Below are 20,450 nucleotides of genomic sequence, written 5' to 3'. Positions count from 1 at the left end.
CAAAAAAATATTTTTTAAAAATTGCTTCCTTTTTTTAGTTATTTTCAAAATATACATCAATGATGTTGGGGTCCATATGGACCCCAAAATAGTTTTCTTATAAACTTAATTGTTTTTCATAACTTATGCTTTTAAAAACTGTTTTTATTTTTTATTTGTGACTCAACCTTTTTCTTTGATATTTTTAGATAAATTAGATAAATTTAGATTTCATAACAAATATTAAAAATTATGACTGAAAATAAAAAAAGAGTTAATATTAGATACACTGCTGAACAGGCTCAGGAACTATTGTTTGCATCGCTTAATAGAGATCCATCAAGTGAAGAAGAGCTAACATCTGATGATGATGATGATGAAGAGGAAGAAGAAGTTATTGAAGTAACCACAGACAGCTCAGAATATACTGAGTCATCAGATGATGCTGATTTTCAAATAGATACTCCTGCAATTTCAAAAGCAGAGAATAGGTCAACACCAGTATTAGGAGCTCGAAGATGTAGAACTCGTGGTGGAGTAAGAGGCACTAGCAGCATTTATGGCTTAAATAGTCAAAGGAGAATAAGTTATGCAAATGAGGTGTTAGATAGAGGAAATATGCATAATGATAGAGCTGAGGAAATAAGTCCAGGTAAAACTAATGAAATAGTTGAAACTGAAGTGGAAGTTAGCAGTACAACAAATGTTTATAAGTGCCCAAAAAGTAATAAAATATGGCAAAAATAAAAACTAAACAATTCTAAAAAATTTGCAGCACAAAATGTCATGAAATTAAAACCAGGATTAACACCATATGCAATACGTATGACAAATTCAATAAATGATGCTTTTCAACTTTTTTTTACCCCAAAGATCTTCAAGATAGTTCTAACTAATTCAAACAAAGAAGCTGAAATTGTTTTTAAAGAAAAGTGGGCACCAATATCTGAGGATGAACTAAATGGGTTTCTTGGACTTTTATTTTTAGCAGGTGTTTACCGATCAGCAGGTGAAGCTACAGAGGAGCTATGGGACATTAGTGATGGCCGGCAGATTTTTCGTTCGGTAATGAGTCGTGAGCGTTTTCATACCATTTTAAGAGTTTTGAGATTTGACGACAAAGCAACTCGATTATTAAAACGCAACAATGACAAATTTGCACCTATTCGTGAGGTTTTTGACGTTTGGGTACAAACACTTTCAAATAGTTTTAGACCATATGAAAATGTTACTGTTGAAGAACAGCTGGTTCCATTTCGTGGACGTTGTTCCTTTAGACAATATATAAAATCCAAACCAGCTAAATATGGCTTAAAGCAATGGTTATTGTGTGATTCTAGTACCAGCTATGTCTTGAATGCACAAATTTATACCGGTCGTATTCATGGGGAGGGACCAGAAAGAAATCAAGGGCAACGAGTAGTACATGATTTAGTTGAAGTCATAAAAGGATCTGGAAGAAATGTTACAATGGACAACTTTTACACATCAGTAACATTTGCAAAAGAACTTTTGGAGAAAAAATTAAGTCTAGTTGGAACGATGCGCAAAAATAAAAAATAAATTCCTACAGAATTTTTACCTGCTCGAACACGAGAAGTCTACTCTTCATTGTTTGGTCACCAAGAACAGTTAACTTTAGTCTCATATGTCCCAAAGAAAGGAATGTCAGTCATTCTGCTGAGTAGCAATCATCGTGATGCAGAGTTATCGAATCGCCCTGACAAGAAACCACAGATAATTCTGGACTATAATTCAACAAAGGGTGGAGTAGATACTCTTGATCAAATGGTCTCTACTTTTTCTACAAAGAGAATGACCCGCAGGTAATTAAAAATAAAGCAATACTCTAAATAAGTTTATGGAATCTATTATTTATTAGTCTATTTTTTATAATTAAGGTGGCCTATGGTAATCTTTTACAACATCCTAGACATATTTGCTGTTAATGCTTTTGTTATTTGGATGCATTTAAATCCAACATGGAATAAACAGAAGACGCATTGCAGAAGATTGTTTTTAAAAGAGCTTGGTAAATCTCTGGTAGCAAACCAACTCCATTCAAGACTGTTACTTTCAAATTTATCTTTAAAGTTACACGATTCTATTTGCGAGTCACTTGAAAATATTTCATCACAAAATATTGAATTAAATTCTTCTATGTCGTTCAACGATCCACAAAATAACACAAAATGGAGCAATGATGAAAATAAAGCAAAATATAATAGTAATTTTAGTGTGAAAAGAAAACAAGGTAGATGCAAGCTCTGTGTTAGATCACTTGATAAAAAAGTTCGAAGTACTTGTGATAAATGTAACCATTTTGTATGCTGTACACACAGCAAAATTCTTTGTGAACACTGTGCAAAGTAAACCATACATGCATATATATATATATATATATATATATATATATATATATATATATATATATATATATATATATATACACACATATATAAACATATATATATATATATATATATATATATATATATATATATATATATATATATATATATATATATATATATATATATACAAATATATATATACACACATATATAAATTTTTTTTTAATAAAAAAGTTATGTATTATTTTTGGTGAAACAGAATAAAATACATACATACATATATATATATATATATATATATATATATATATATATATATATATATATATATATATATATATACATATATATATATATATATATATATATATATAACGAATTATTTTATTAAAAACATAATTGATTAGCTGGGGTCCGTATGGACCCCAACGTAACAAGTGCAAGTCAACTAGCGACGGCATAGTAGGGTTAAGCATTAATTCAACGCGTTCAATTAATGCTTTGCGCGAAATTATTCTTATTTAAAATATGTGTAATTTGCGGAACATGTAGTTAAAACAATTCAAACTTCGAGTTTTAATGTTTCACTTCCAAACGTAGATCGCCGTGTATGAGTATTAATTTCGTGTTTTTATTTCCATATAAATTGTCATTTTTTATGAGTATTAATTTCGTGTTTTTATTTCCATATAAATTGTCATTACTTATGAGTATTATTTTTGTGTTTTTTTTTCAACGTAGAAAAAATTGTATTTTATTAAAATAGTTATTAATAAGAGGATTTAAAGTTAGGAAATAAGTTAGGATAGAGGATATAAAAATTAAATGTAAATCTGCTAAAAATTATGTAAGAAAGTTAATTATATTAATTTATAAAAAATTATAATTAATCAAAATTAAAAAATTTGGGCTTAATAACAAAATGTATTCAAAATATTTTTTTAGCCATTTTATATTGCTAATAATTAACATAATTTAAAGAACTTACCACCAAAAAATATTGTGGTAAGTTATTTAAATTATACTCAATTAATATCAACATCTGATTTTATATATAAAATCAGATGTTGATATTAATTGAGTAACACATTCACATAATAAAAATATTGAATATTAAATATTAAATTTAGCATAATTAAGAAACAATAAAAGTAATAATAAAATACAATTTCTTATATTAGGACATACCGTAAAAACCCCTAATTCCGGATGGTTTTAGTAAAAAGTTTCATAACTCCCTTAATATAATGAATTTATGAATAATTTTTTTTGATTAATAAACGTCTTTACCAGACAAATCGAAAAATATAAAAAAAAAATTACATAAACTAATGCAATCATGAAAGATTTCAATTTAAAATCTCTCATAACTAAAAAAAAACAAAAAAAAGGAAAAAAATAACTTTGACTTGCAACAAAAAAATTAAAAAAGTAAAAACGCTATTTTGTGCAGAATTTTTTGCTGATTATTTTAGCAAAAAAAAAATAAATTACCTTTTGAAATAAGTGTTATAATGTAGCAAAATCTACACTTTTTGACAGAACAAAAGGATTATCTAATAATTGAGGAGCGCCAAGAAAGATGAGCAACATCACTGAAGCTATTATTGTTGATTTATTAAAATTTATGAGTGATATAGGCTTCGGCTTGAATAAAAAAGACGTGTTTGTTGTTGTTGAAAACTATTTAAAAGAATCAAACCAACGTAGTCTATTCAAAGACGGCAAACCGACTAGAAAATGGTACTCCGGTTTCATGAATAAATATCGTAAAGAAATTTGCCCAAGAAAAGTAAGCGGTATGCAAACTATTAGAGCTGTGGCCACACAACCAGCTATAATTGACAATTGGTTTGAGCAATTAGCAGTAGCATATAATGAACATAATTTAGGCGATAAACCGTTTCAAATATTCAACTGTGATGAGTCTGGTTTGCAATTTGATCAAGGCAAAGTCAAAATTATTTGTAGAAAAGGAACAAAAAACCCTAAAAAGCTAGCACCACCGAATGAAAAGCAAATGATGACAATCTTGACTTGTTGTGACGCATTCGGTAATTATTTACCTCATCAAATAATTTATAAAGGCAAACATGTTATGAAAGACTGGTGCAAAGGCGGTGCTTAGAGTGTTTATTATAACAGTAGTAGTTCAGGCTGGATGGAATCCGAACACTTTTTGTCGTGGTTTAAAACAGTTTTTTTGCCTCACAAACTTTCAGGATTTAAAGTTCTAATACTTGATGGCCATGCTTCACATATGAGCTTAGAGTTGAAAAAAAAAGCTTTAGAAAATTCTATTTTACTTTGGCTTTTGCCGGCTCTTACCAGCCATTTTTAACAGCCACTAGATGGTGGCGTTTTTAAAACAGTAAAAGGCGCATGGAAGAGAATTGTCGAAAGTTATTTGACTAAAAATCACTTTCAAAGCCTGACTAATCGATATTTTCCGGCCATGTTTAAGGATCTTATCCAAAATGGTGGGTTTAAACCTGAAAATGCACGGAGTGGTTTAAAAAATGCTGGTATACTTCCACTCGATCGTTCGCAAATTTCTTCTAAAAAAACTTCCATTGTTGCTGTGTTTCAAGCTGTCTAAAACAACAATATTGAAAATTTATTTGATTCTTCAACAGTATCTAGTCCATTAGTTATGGTAAATGCTACCAATACACCTAACACACCGTCAAGAATGTCAAATCGTGAATTTTTGCTTAAAAGCTTTGCTACTTTGAATAATGCTGTTCAACAAGTGGGCAAAGATATAAACAAATCAGTGTTGAATATGCTTCGAGATCAATTGACACCAACTCTAAATAAAAGAGTTCAAAAAAGTGAGAGAATAAAGCGAACAGCTAATTATAATATGACTTCGGCGGATGCCATAGCTTACGATGAAGCTGAACAAGCATCAAAAAAACAAAAATTAGATGAACAAGCTGCAAAGAAATTTACTAGAGAACAAAAAAAGATTTCTACTGCTACTCAAAAAGCGAAAATTGCACAGAAAAGAGAAGAAAAAAAAAGTTGAGACAAAGTCAGTCGTCTTAAATATCAGGTAAAAAAGGTATAAAGACAAAGAATCAATTAGAAGATCCTCATTTTCCTCAAGCTTCAAATAACATTTTAGTATCTGATGATCTTCTATGTTATTCTTGCGAAATTAATTGGAGAAATAACTTAGATAACCAATGGCTTGCGTGTGAGCAGTGTTCAAATTGGTCATGCATTGAATGTGTCTTTGATTATTGTCCAACCATGGAATTTATTTGTAACGAATGTGTATAAAATAATATATATTCTTTTTTTATTAAACGATTTCATTTTTTTAATGGATTAAAATAATTATTTTTATGTTAGTGTTATTTGTGTATGTGTTTTTCTGTATTTTATACGCATCCGGAATTAGGGACATAAACATTTAATTCCGGATAAAAACAATATTTTTAAAAATAAAATAAAAGATAGATTTATATTGCAAAAATAATATTTTTTATATCGTTAGATTTGTCTTGTTATGAAGTTTATTTATTTAAAAAAATTGTTTCAAAATTCTTTATATTGAGCTAGTTATGACAATTTACGCCCTAAACCATCCGGAATTAGGGGTTTTTACGGTATGCCCTAACATAATAAAATATTTTTTGCTATTATTTATTATTTTTTTCGATATAAAAGTATTATTTTATAAAACGATATATAATATATAAAACGGTATAATCAAAAGCGGTATTTTCCTACTTTTTTAATAACTAGCAATATATCAATAAATGATAATAATATTTCATCTAAATTTATAATATACAGGCGGCAGATCGCTAAATATTCCTTACAAAAATTTCAACACCTTTTAAAATATAACGATGATTGGGATCTTATAATGCAATCGATAGAGATAAATAATGCCTATGAACTATTTCTTATAATGCAATCGGTAGAGGTCATGAACTATTTCTTATAATGTAATCGGTAGAGGTTATGAACTATTTCTTAAGTTTTTCTTGTGAGTAATATAAAAAAGCATTTCCTGAAAAAAAATTTTATATATACCAAGTCACATCAAGCTCCTTCGATGCCTAAAAGGTTTATTGAAATCTTCAAAGAAAAATAAAAGTTGTATGAAAACTTCGTAAAAATAAAACGTAATAAACTTTAAAAAAAAATATTTGAAAAACTAAACAACAATAAAAAATTTACTATTCAAAGTTGTTATAAAAAACTAACAGAAATGACAAAAAGACGTGGAGCGTTATTAAAGAAATTATTGGCAGAAAAATAATGGAATAAGTATTCGGTCAAAAAAAATCTCAGTATATGGCAAAATAATATATGACAAGTTAATTGTAGCTGAAAATCTAAACAGATTTTTTCTTATTATTGCTCCAAACTTAGCTGAAAAAAATTCCATCAAGTTCATCATCACATAACTCTAATTTAAAAACATATTGATAAGGTCATGGACGAATCTAAACTAGATATTAATGTGTTGCGATTTGCTCTAGATAATCTTAAAAACAACACAAGTGTAGGTTTTGATAATATTAGCATAAATGTTGTTAAATCAGTTTTTCATATTATAGAAACCTCTTTACATCACATTTTTAATCTTTCTCTTCAATCTTTTTCAATGTTTTACAGTTACTTAAAAGCTATTTAAGCAACTGTAAACAGTTTGTTTATAGTAATTTAACTGACCCATCCAATCCAATTGAATATATTGATCACTTTCATCTTTGCAGATGACACTAACCTCTTTTTATCTGGTAATAATATTACAACATTATTTCAAAATATAAATATCGAATTAAAAAAAAAGTTCTGAATGGTTTAAAATAAACAAGTTTTCACTTAATGTTCAAAAAACTAATTGGATACTTTTTTATCCAGATTCTAAAAAAAAAGCATTTGCTTTGCGAATTACTATTTCTTTTCATTGTCAAAACTCTAATAAAAAAGTAATTAGTACAAACTTTTTGGGTATCTATATCAAAAAAAATTAAAATGCTTTAAATAAACGCAGTTTAATTCAATTATATTACTTCTTTATCCATTGTCATGTAAACTATACAAATATTGCTTGGTATAGTGCTAATAAATTTAAACTTAGGCTACTTTATCGTCAACAAAAGCATATTTCTTGTCTTATTAATTTTAAAGATAGATTTACTCATGTCAAGCCTAATTTAATTGAAATGAAAATTCTTGATCTATATCATCTAAATGTTTTTAATTTCCTTTGTTTATGTACAAATGTAAAACTTACTCCAACCCTGTTTCTTTACATAATTTTTCAGACCTTAAAAGGTAAAAATAAAAAAAACTTAAGAAATGATAATTTAATTTTTCAGCTATCTTTTCAAGCTAATTTTGGAAAATCAAGCATTTCATTTCGTGGACCTTCTATTTGAAATAAAATAGTTTTCAAACATTTTTGATTTTTCTTTGGAATAGAGTTACCTCTCATTCGAAAGAAAAGGCTTTAGGAAATCATTTTGTCTGTTGATAATATATTTTTGTGTTTTTAAACATTGAATAATTTACTTTTTTTCTTTTTTATGCTGTATTGTAACTGAATACGTAAATGAATGCATTTAAATTTTTCTTGTGCTTTATACATTTGACCATGTATGAAGACTTAATAGTCTTCTGCGAGTGCCCGCTTTCTTTTTATTTATTAAATCAAATACTTGTATATTTTTTGCTTATTTATATTTTCTAGTTGTAAAGGGATTTTTTAATATAACGACTTTTATTTATTTTATTTATTTTTTGTTTGTATTTGTATATTTTCTAGTTGTAAAAGGATGTTTTTTATTTGTATAACGACTTTTATACTTTTGACATATCATTTAAGTTTCAAGTTTTTCATCAACTGTTCTCTGTGACAAGACCTAATAGTCTTCTTTGAGTATCCATGTTCTTTATTTACTTTTTATTTATTTAATTTGACTTTAAAAAAAATTACTCTACTGATCACACTTCGATCGAATTAGGAACTCATGTAACCAATGCCTCCAATAATGACCATTTGGAGTCTTTATTGATCTCTCGAACGCCTTTAACACAGTCAACCATGTGAAAAACTTAAACATTATGGAATAAAAAAAAAAAATTTACTATGGTTTAAAGAATACTTATGAGACAAGAAAAAGAAAAGAAAGCTGGAGTAAAACAGAAAAAAAAATTCAACCGCTTTTTGCAAATAAGTTAGGGTTATCTGGAATAGATATGGAGCGGACTCATCGAACAGGATTAAAAAGTACGACGCTCCAGAACAATTGTTATTAATTTGCTGAGGTATAAAGACAAGATGAAAGTTCTGAAAGAATTATTTAAGCTTAAAGGAACTAACTTGTATAAGAACGAAGACTTTTGCAGTGAAACTGAGGATATAAGAAAGAATTTATTTGCGGAAATGAAGAAAAGGCGATCCAATGGTGAAAATATTTATCTTGTATGATAAAGTTATTATTTTAAAAACTCTTTACTTATCTTTTATTTTTATTTACTTAATTTAGTAGTAATAAATCAATTCAAAATTAAAAAGTGATATGTATTTTAAATGAATATTTAAAGGTATACATATATATACATTTTTTTTAAATGGCGGAAAATAATATTTTGAATGTTTTTGACATATCTATTAGAGAAAACACGACACTTTTAACCAATGACTTTGCCCCTGACGTGAATTATTTTAATAACTTTTCAATAGATACTGTTTATTTTAATATAAGTGATGCCTTAAGTTGTCTAAACTCTCCATTACCCAATTTTTCTTTATTACATTTGAACATCAGTAGTATGAGTAAAAATTTTGAATCCCTAAAAATAACTTTAAAAAACTTAAACTACAGTTTTAATGTAATCTGTCTTACGGAAATTTGATGTCAAAATGATAAGTTAAATTCTAATTTTTTTTACCAGGTTATAATTCAATAGACCAACCTAAGAAAAACGGCATTAGCGGGGGTGTATGTATTTTTATTCTTAATTCTTTTACTTTTAGAAAGTTACTCAGTGTCAATGACGCTAATTGTGAGTCGCTAACAATTGAAATTCTTAACCAGAAAACCAAAAATATTTTCATAACTTCTCTTTACAGACCACCTAATGGTAATTTTGAAGCATTTGAAAGACACTTAAAAAATATATTGCCAAAAGTCATTTACTTAATTGTATTTACCAGAACATGTTTACTTAATTTGTGATTTTAACATAAATACTCAAAAAATAATGATTCCTATGCTAAACGGTTTGTAAATACTCTACTTCAGAACAGTTTAATACCTGTAATTAACATACCAACGTGCGTAACACGCAATACTTCTTCATTTATTGATAACATTATCACTAATATTGCCATGCCTTGCCCAATCAAAAGTGGAATATTAAAAACTGATATCAGCGATCATTTCTAATTTTCTTATAAATTACTCTTTAATTCCTGAATCTAAAAATTTATTTGCAACATATGTAAGACAAATAAACAACCAATCTATTATAAAATTTCGAGAATTTTTAACAGAAACTGATTGGAATCTTTTCAATGCAATGATGCTAATGATGCATACAACTAATTTTTACGGTTGTTTTCTAAACAATACGAAAGAACCTTTCTAAAAATTAAAAAACCAACTAATTCCAAAAACTTTAATATTCCGATTTTTCTAGGGGTCAAGCTTAACACCTTTATAATTTGTTAAGATACTTTACTACCAATGTTAAAACTGGGCACAACATCAAATCTCCAAGTTTTATCTTATAAAAACCCACAAAACAACTACCATATCATCGTATTGAAAGACTTGTTAGCATTTTGTATTAATCCATGGAAATACATCGATAAAAAACTGTCTGAGATCATTGTAAGTAGCTTTTACATGACTAATTACAGACAAAGCCAATCCAACAATTGGTTTGCACATTGTTGTTATTTTCATCTTTTCTCGCTGAAGCAAACACCTGCTGTTTTTAGAATTAGTAACAGGATTGTGCTACTGGTTTGTTTTGGAGGAAATTTAAAAAAGTTTTTTACAATCATGTCTTAAAAGTGTCTTTCAGTTGTTATTTAACTACAATCTACCATTTTTATTGTAATTTTTAAGCAGTGAAGTAAATCTGGTTGATTATTGTCATAATAAGCATCTAGAGGGGGTCACGATAGTTAGGTGATTTGGGTTAAAAATTTTTTATTTATTAAATATATAATATTTGATGTGCAACACTCGCATTTTAAGAAAAAACTACTTAAATATAGACTTTGAATTATCTAAATTCAGAATCTATGTTGAATTTTGATTTAAAAACAACTAAATTATTTTTTTGAAAAAATTCAAAATATTTCTTAAAATATTAGGGGACATACCTCTTAATATTAAAGAAAAAACATACGGATTTTAATAAAGTAGAGTATAGTCTCTATCCCTTTTAAAAGTTATTAAACTAAATTATCACCATAAATTTGAAAATATAGCTCTTTTTTTATTTCGAATTATTTTGGAAAAAAATATATATATACAATATATATATCGAATTACGTTCAGTTTGTAACCTAAAACAGAAAATTTTGTCATTTTTATTATTATATTTTAATCATTTCTTTTTTTCTTTTTTAAATTATGTTACTTTTATTGTTTCTCAGCGTCTTAAAATTATCTTTTTTTTTTAATGCTGTTGCTTACATATTACAGATATTGATTTGCGTTACTATTGGAGCTTGGTGATAAGGTTAATTTAAGCCTTCTTCTTGCTCCAGCGAATTGTACTTTAATTCAATTGTACTAATAGTTATAATGTTTTTATTAAATTTACAAACAAAAACTAAAGATTGAAAACTTAAATTGAATGAAAAGACATAAAGATTTTAACATTTTTACTCGACTAAATCGACTTTTTGTCGATAAGTAGGAAGTCCAAGTCGATTAAATCGACTATTATATTTTTCAATGTGTAAAAATTTTGACTTTCGACTAGTCAATTTTTAGTCAATTAAGTTGAAGTCGATAACAACACTACTATTTAGTAAACTTCAAAAGTTAAAAAAACACAATCTAAAATTTATGCAGAATTTATGCAAAAAAAGGCGGATTGTCCAAAAATGTGTCTGGCAAAAACTCAGATAGTACAATTTTGTTTTACTCGGATATTTCTGATAAACCTATTTTGTTTTGCACGGAGATTTAAAATAAAGCAACTTTATTTTTAGTCGAGATTGCAGATCGATTTTGCGCCGAGCCATCGATTACTAGTAATTACCCGTTATCTTAAGTTTTCAAACATAACGGTAAATTAAAGTTTTCGTGTTTTAAAACGAGTAAGCATTGCTTTGTTTTATATTTGATTCGTATGAAAAAAACAAAACCCTTTTGTTTTTTCATACAGATTACACATTGAACATAACGGTAACTACCCGTTATGTTCAATGTATAATTTGTATAAAAAACATAACGGCAAATACTAATATGTTTTTTTCATACGAAACATAAAGAACATAATATATTTTAAAGTAAATTGTTATCATGAGAACTGAAAATTCTTATATCGTTTTATTTATTACATAAGTAATACATTTTTTAATACCTTAGGGAACCATTTTTATTGGTTCATCTATAAATTAGACTTGAAACATTTATATATATATATATATATATATATATATATATATATATATATATATATATATATATATATATATATATATATATATATATATATATATATATATATATATATATATATATATATATATATGTTAACAAAACCTTATGAAGCAAAACATAACCATAATTAAGAAATACTTAAACTGCATTAAATTAATTAATTTTAAACCATAAAACAGTTTTAATCTTTCATTTAAAATACATACAATTTATAGAATTTAAGCATATATTTATCATTAATAACTGATACAAACTTTCTCTATTTACTTGAAAATGCGCTAATATAAATTAAAAAATAAAAAAATTAAATTTAAAAAATCTACTTACTTGAAAATTGAAGCGCTAATATAAATTAAAAAATTATTTAATTCAATTTAAAAAAATACTTTACGGCGCTCTCTTAATATTAAATAAAGATTCGCCTTTTATTTTATCAACAGATTAAAAAAACTTATAAATATAAATGTAAAATAAAGTTACATTTAACTAATTAAACAACTTATTTTTTGTTTTATTAAACAGTTTGCGATATTACGTTTTGTTCTTATTGTATCTGGATGGTTGATACCTAAAATTTCAGTTTGTATTTTCTCAACAGAATAATAAATTTCTAAAGCTTCGTTATATTTTCCCATATTGTGCAAACAGACTGCGATACTATGTTTTGTTCTTATTGTATCTGGATGGTTGATACCTAAAATTTCAGTTTGTATTTTCTCAACAGAATAATAAATTTCTAAAGCTTCGTTATATTTTCCCATATCGTGCAAACAGACTGCGATACTATGTTTCGTTGTTATTGTATCTGGATGGTTGATACCTAAAATTTCAGTTTGTATTTTCTCAACAGAATAATAAATTTCTAAAGCTTCGTTATATTTTCCCATTTGTTTCAAACAGATTGCGATATTATGTTTTGTTCTTATTGTATCTGGATGGTTGATACCTAAAATTTCAGTTTGTATTTTCTCAACAGAATAATAAATTTCTAAAGCTTCGTTATATTTTCCCATATCGTGCAAACAGACTGCGATACTATGTTTTGTTCTTATTGTATCTGGATGGTTGATACCTAAAATTTCAGTTCGTATTTTCTCAACAGAATAATAAATTTCTAAAGCTTCGTTATATTTTCCCATATCATGCAAACAGACTGCGATACTATGTTTTGTTCTTATTGTATCTGGATGGTTGATACCTAAAATTTCAGTTCGTATTTTCTCAACAGAATAATAAATTTCTAAAGCTTCGTTATATTTTCCCATTTGTTTCAAATAGATTGCGATACTATGTTTTGTTCTTATTGTATCTGGATGGTTGATACCTAAAATTTCAGTTTGTATTTTCTCAACAGAATAATAAATTTCTAAAGCTTCGTTATATTTTCCCATATCGTGCAAACAGATTGCGATACTATGTTTTGTTCTTATTGTATCTGGATGGTTGATACCTAAAATTTGAGTTTGTATTTTCTCAACAGAATAATAAATTTCTAAAGCTTCGTTATATTTTCCCATATCGCACAAACAGTTTGCGATATTATGTTTTGTATCAAGCGTGAGTTTATTATTTTCACCATAAGTTTCTGTATTAAAACTTTGAATAGCTTTTAATATTTCGATTGCTTCATCAAATAAACCTTTACATACTAATAACTTGTTAATAGAAGTTGTCATATGATGGAAGGTTTTTGACATTTTTTTTCCGTTAATACGAAACATATAGAGAAAATGAAAAACGAAATGATTTCCGAATTCCACGTGATCCTTTACTTGGTTCAACTCAAATTTAAAATAATTTTCTACTAGATCAAGATACGTATTTGTACTTGAATTTATATTTTGAAAACATTTACACGTCAACTGTGTCAGTTCATGCATCGAATATTTGTTATCATCGAAACAATTTAGTAACGAATAACTCATTAGTAACCCAACGATTTCATCTATTAAATGTTCTTCTTTTATTTTCATTTGATGTAAGATTTGGATTATAAATTCTTTACTTATATTCGTACCATCGCAATGAGATAAACAGTTAAGTATTTCTAATGGAATAAGTTTAGTTTTTTTTAATTTGTATAAAACTATATTGGTTGCTTTTATTGCAGACTTTGATTCATCTTCAGAAGGAAAGTTATCAGTGTCTAATATTTCCAAGGGTTTCTTTCTATATCGATCTATATATTTTTCTATCGATACGTTATGTATATTAATATATTTTATTGCCTGCGTTAAAGCAAACGGATGATAACCAAGTTCTTTAATTAAGTTTTTTATGTTTTCATCGACGTTATCTTTAATATTATTTTTCACATAAGCGAATGCATCTTCAGATGAAAAAACATCAACAAACAATTTATTTACATTGTTTGACCACGTTCTCCATTGCGAGGTAATTAAAGTATATGAGTTCGCTTTCCTTGAAATGTACATATTCAAACCTTTAACACTTTCTTCGTCAACATTGTCAAAAATGTACAAAGTTTTTTCATTGATGTAATAGTTGTGAATTTTTTCAACAGTTACTTCTATATTAAAATATTCACCTATCGAATCATGAACAAGAAATCCTAACATTTGACAACGATTTCTTATAGAAGTTTGTAATTTTCCAAATGCTGCGTCTATCCAGACAATGTTTTTATAGAAGTCAGAATAAATTTCACAGTATTTTTTGGCAATTTTTGTCTTTCCGACACCTGACATTCCATATAGTACTGAAGCCGACTTTTGTGTGCCTATTGAAAAATGACGATGAATTTCGTGAAGAAGTTTGTCTCGTTGAACACCTAATATTGAACGTATAATTACTATTATGAATAATCATTTTATTATCTTAATATACGGTAATATTGTTCTAGTTAATGATTGAAGTTTTTCAAATGCAACGCGTTATTTTTTAAAACTCTATAAATAAAAAATGTAAAATACAATAAAACTATATTAGTTAAAAAAAATAGTTTAAATCAAAGTTTGATGTAAAAATACTATAACAACTTTATATCTTTATAAAATATAAAACTAATAAACTAAACTTAATATAAAGTTCTTGAAATGACTATACTTCGTAAAACAGAAATTAATTATTCTTACTCAAGAGAATACATTTAAAAGTACTTAAAACTTAAAAACAAAAAAAAAGTTTAATTTAATCTATGACATTTATTTTAATAACATATTAAGATAAAATATTTCGTACTAATGCGTATTTTAAAATTTTGATATTTTTATGTTTTTTTTATTATCGATATATATTTTGTAAACTATACTTTATTTTGATGCAAGTTGCATCATGCAAACAAGTAAATAAGTAAAAACATGTCAAAAAAGCTAGTTGATTTTATTTTAACTGAGTTGAAAAAAGTCAACAAAGTTTAAAAAGGATTTTCTAAAAAGGATTTTCACGACAACTGAAGTTATATTTTCTTAATTCCTGACATATGATAATTGCTATAACATACTTTTATTTATATTCTTCTATATCTTATAAATATATATATACATATATACATATATATATATATATATATATATATATATATATATATATATATATATATATATATATATATATATATATATATATATATATATATATAAATTTGTAAAAGACACTTATCTAACTTTTTCTTCAACTTGAAGTTTCACCATTGCTAGATCATCAGGAAGAGTAATCAGAGAACTCTTCCTGATGATCCAGCAATGGTGAAACTTTAAATTGAGGAAAAAGTTAGATAAGTGTTTTTTACTAATTTATTATTGCTCTGTTCTTTAAGAACATATATATATATATATATATATATATATATATATATATATATATATATATATATATATATATATATATATATATATATATATATATATATATATATATATATATATATATATATATATATATATATATATATATATATATATATATATATATATATATATATGTATACAGAAGTGTTGAAAGAATTTTTTGGTGTTCGAGATAGGTAACTTCCAGACATGGAGCAAACTCCAAACAATTATATGTTTATACTTATGTCAAATAATGAGGGCTTGCGAAAAATCGCGATGATTGGAGGCTGGAAACAAAAAAGCCCTAATATTTTAGCCCTCTTGCCCAAAACGTGAGAGCAACAAGTTGATGAAGTATTTTTTGTACTATTCTTAACTAGACTTATATTCATCGATAAATTTTAAGTTTCATAGCATTATCTATTAGCGTTTAAAAATTATTACCATATAAAATTTGCATCCCCCTCAAATTGAGGGGGGTTAAAATTCTATATAGTCGTAATTTTTGAACGCTAAAATATTTTAAAATGAAATCTAAAATTTATCGATGAATATAAGTATAGTTAAGAATAGTACAAAATATACTTCATCAACTTGTTGCTCTCACGTTTGGGGCAGGGAAGGGGGCGAAAAATGTAGGGCTTTTTTGTTCCCAGCCTCCAATCATCGCAATTTTTTGCAAACCCTCGTTATTTGACATAAGTATAAACATATCAATGTTTGGAGTTTGCTCTATATCTGGAAGTTACCTCTCGAACACCAAAAAATTTTTTCTTCGCCTCTGTATATATATATATATATATATATATATATATATATATATATATATATCAGACCTGGATTAACCATTAGGAAAACAAGGTATTTGTCTTGGGCACCAAGCCTTTGGGGGCACCCACAAGTCCTCAAGAAATATTTTTTTTAAACAAATTTAAGTCCAGAAACAATTGAAAATAGAACAAGTGCTATGAAAATGAAGAAATATATTATAATAAAAATTCACATTCAAGTTTGGTAAAATCTTGAATGCCTAAAAATTAAGCTATGAATGAACCGGTTTTTCTATTTAGCTTTTTTTTAAACTAATAACTTTTTTCGGGCTTTAACGACTTTTTTTGTGCGCTATAACGGCTTTACTTGAGGATATTTTTTTATTAACAACGTGAAACTATTATTAAAGCTGTTTTATCATTTATTTTTACATTTTTATTGATTCTGATATTAAGGAATTATTTATAGGAGCTTACACCTTAAGTTTGTTGTTTTTTAGCCTTATTTTGCATAGTTTTTTAATTTTTATGTAGTTTACATTTTCGTTTTATATCATTTAATCATTTTTATTTACATCTTTTCGCATACTTTTTTCAATTTCAGATCCCAAAATGAAACGTGTTCAGTTATTTGGTGCACTAGCTAAAGAAAAAGAGCGCACTATTTCTGTTGTGAATACTACGAGCAGAAAATTAACAAGTTATTTAGTTTTAGATCAGCAACAGGCAAAAAAGGATTTTACTGACACTATCGGCCCTCTTGATAAGTCTACTATAGGCTGTTCTGCAAATCCAGACACTGCAATAGAGCTTGATAATGAAAATTGTTGAAAGTGTAACCCATAAAGATGCAGATGATAAAAATGAAAATGATAAAATTAATCAATCAATCATGGAGAATTATACCAAGTAATAGTTAGAGACAATATTGAGTGTGCCTTTCCAAATGTTGAAATTGCCTTCCGCATATTTTTAACATTAATGGTTGCTAACTGTTCAACTGAGCGTTCTTTTTCTTAGTTGAAACGTACAAAAAGTCCAAATAGATCAACAATGAAACAAAAAAGGCTCGATTCCTTATCTCTGCTTATGATTGAGGCAGATATGTTGCGCAAAATTAACTTTGACGATATACTCAAAGACTTTGGTAGATGTAAATCTAGAAAAAAAAACTTTAAAATGTAAATGACAAAATCTTTTTGATTTTTTTATCTAATAAAAAATACAGTTTGTCTATTATTATTTCAAAATTTATTAACTATTAATTTTAATACAGAAATACTATATTGTAGGTTTTGTATAAGTGATCGTAGTACAAACTACAAACATATTTGTTAACAACTGTTTTCTTAGCATAATATTGAACATACCAGCGGTCACAGTCAGCGAAAAACTTGTGGCCTCAGGCAGAAGGGGGCATCAATGTGGGTTTATGCCTTGAGCACTAAAAAGGTTTAATCCGGCCATAAAATATATATATATATATATATATATATATATATATATATATATATATATATATATATATATATATATATATATATATATATATATATATATATAAGATTTATAAATATAAGATTTATATAATGTATCGTAAAAATAGCTTTAAAAGTTTTTACATTCAAGTTCGATAATTAAATTTTTTTTTTTGGAGTATTCAGAGTGAGTAAAAGTTATTATTTTAGTATAAATTAAACAATGGTATAAAACTTTTAAATATTAGGCTCTTTTTTTAATAAAAGAGTGTTAAAAAAGTTTTTGATTGGTTATAGTTTCTTGGCTACATACAAAATAAATAATGTTGAGTTTTAAGAAAAAACATTCTGGCTCTCAAAAAAAAACCGTGCAAATAAGATACAGCAAAAGAAAAAAAAAACGTACTCTTGAAGATTGTGTAAAACAAAATAAATAAAAGATGGAAAAGGCAATAGCTCAACAACTTTTAGCTGTTAAGAAAGTTTATTCATCATTTCGCGACCTTCTTTTTCAAATATGGCTCCCCCAATATAATATCCTTATACAAATCAAGACATTTAAAAGCTATAACATTATTTTATGTAGGATGGCATTGCAAATGAGTCTAATAAAATCTTGTTGAGCTCAGAAGAATCATTGCGTCATCATTTCGTCATCATTTCCATTGCCAAAAAGAAATCTTTGGTAACCTTTTTGTTTTATGAGAATTTTTTTTAACAAGTGTTGTTAAGTCAAAAAATAAAGATTATTTAGCTTTTTATTTAAATTATTAAGCAATGTCAATGAATGGGCCATTTACCACCAACAATCCTGCTTCGTGGGCTGAAAATTTGTCCTGAGTAAAACGCGATGCAGTAGTTCTAAAAAGACCTCCTCGAAATACTACACTTTTTCCAAGAAACCTGTATAATAATATGTTTCCTAAATTGGCTTTTCACAAAGTATCTTGCAATCGAAAAAAGATGAGTTGAAATTGCCTCGTAGGGAGTGCAAGTTCAAATTACTTCTTTGCTTTTTAGGCACACATTTTGGAAGCAAGCAAACTTGCGGAACTGGTAATCACTTGCATCTTTTAAGTTGGAATGGTTGTATTAATGGAAACTAGAAAAAGCTACCTGACAAAGTAAAAAGCCACAAAAATAATCCCAAATATCAAGACCATTACTATGAGTGGAAAACAGTTTTAGAAAGTTTGATAATTTAGTGTAGAATCAATTCAAGTCTTGAAAAGTTAATATGAGATGAGGCAGCCAGATGACGTGAACATCTACGGTGCATCTTAGATGTAACTCTTTTCTTACCATCTCGCAACCTTAGTTTCAATGCATAGCGCTTATGAGACGTATCAAAGTTGTTTTTTGAACGTTAAGGACGTCTTTTAAACATTCCAAAGACGTCTTTCTTAGGTCCCGTGCCCACTGGGAGGTTTATGAACGTTATTACAACTAAACAAAAAGTTGTGATTGATGTGTATAATTATAATCCTTGTCTCATGCTCATCAAAAATGATTGCTGATAATAATAAAACAATTTTTTGCCGCGCTAGAGCTACTTGCAAAGCACAACAAAAATATTCATTTACACCAAGTAGAAATTTCCCGCTTCGAACAAGAAGTTGAAAGAAAAAGCCCATCATTTTGGTTAGAGTTCTCAAATTGAGTTTATCAAAGAGTGTAAAATAATCTTCCTTGGTATTATTATTAAAGAAGTGAATGCGGCCGTTTACTATTCCATTCTCGTTGGTGGACCTCCTGACATCTCTCATACTGAGCAAATCACCTTTGTTTTTAGATTTATCTACTATGGTGTTGATAAAAGATGGGTAGTTCTCAAGGTAAAAAATCTCAAAAAAAGAAAAAAGAAAGGTGCGGACATTCTTAAGTTAATTATAGACGTCTTGGATCAAAATGATATTAGTTTAAAGAAATGCCGAGGTCAAGTGTATGACAACAGAGCTAAAATAAACTATTTTGTACAAAGGAGTACAAGCCATCAGATTTATAAAGAATCCTCAAGCTCTTAATCTTAATACTGCTGGTATTCATCCCGCTGAATCTTCTTTTTAATTGAAGAACTATTTTAGTCGGGTTTAATTACTTTAAAATCTTTTTATTGGAAGCCCTATTCGAAAGAAAAACTTTACCGAGACAATTAAGTTGTCTCTTTATCAAACCTTGCAATCCCGATTGGAGTACACGCTTTGAGGCTGTGAAGCCGTTGGTTAAACAACCCAGTGAAACTCTTAAAAGCTGTTTTGAAAAAATTGTGACTTTGATCTAACTGCTAATCTAATAATCTCTGGAGAAATGGATTCAGTCATTTGAACTTATTATCGTTACAACTTTTTTGTTAACAGCTCTTTAAACAATAAGCCATGTCAGTGTTTCCTATTAATGAGAAAACTCTATAGTTAAC

General features: G+C 27.1%; 1 protein-coding gene across 1 annotated transcript; it reads right to left on the bottom strand.

The window, feature by feature from the left end:
• Positions 1-7,019: 7,019 nt before the first annotated feature.
• Positions 7,020-14,703, bottom strand: LOC136082962 (uncharacterized). The gene is made up of 5 exons (XM_065802378.1): positions 12,942-14,703; positions 12,531-12,815; positions 12,323-12,337; positions 12,202-12,273; positions 7,020-7,093 (listed from the first exon to the last, which is right to left on the bottom strand). The coding sequence occupies exons 1-5, from the start codon at positions 14,701-14,703 to the stop codon at positions 7,020-7,022; spliced, it is 2,208 nt and encodes a 735-aa protein (XP_065658450.1).
• Positions 14,704-20,450: the final 5,747 nt, after the last annotated feature.

The sequence above is a fragment of the Hydra vulgaris genome, chromosome 08 (genome assembly GCF_038396675.1).
Source record: "Hydra vulgaris chromosome 08, alternate assembly HydraT2T_AEP".
Taxonomy (NCBI): domain Eukaryota; kingdom Metazoa; phylum Cnidaria; class Hydrozoa; order Anthoathecata; family Hydridae; genus Hydra; species Hydra vulgaris.
This window is presented reverse-complemented; position numbering and strand designations above follow the sequence as displayed.

Excerpts from the sequence above, each read along its gene's own strand:
- LOC136082962 (XM_065802378.1), bottom strand. The coding sequence starts at position 14,703 with ATGTCAGGTGTCGGAAAGACAAAAATTGCCAAAAAATACTGTGAAATT. Across the intron at positions 12,816-12,941 it reads AATACAAACTGAAATTTTAG|GTATCAACCATCCAGATACA; the intron begins GTATCAACCATC and ends CTGAAATTTTAG. Across the intron at positions 7,094-12,201 it reads ATGCTTAAATTCTATAAATT|ATAAAAAGAGGTTAGTGTCA; the intron begins GTATGTATTTTA and ends TATTATTACCAG.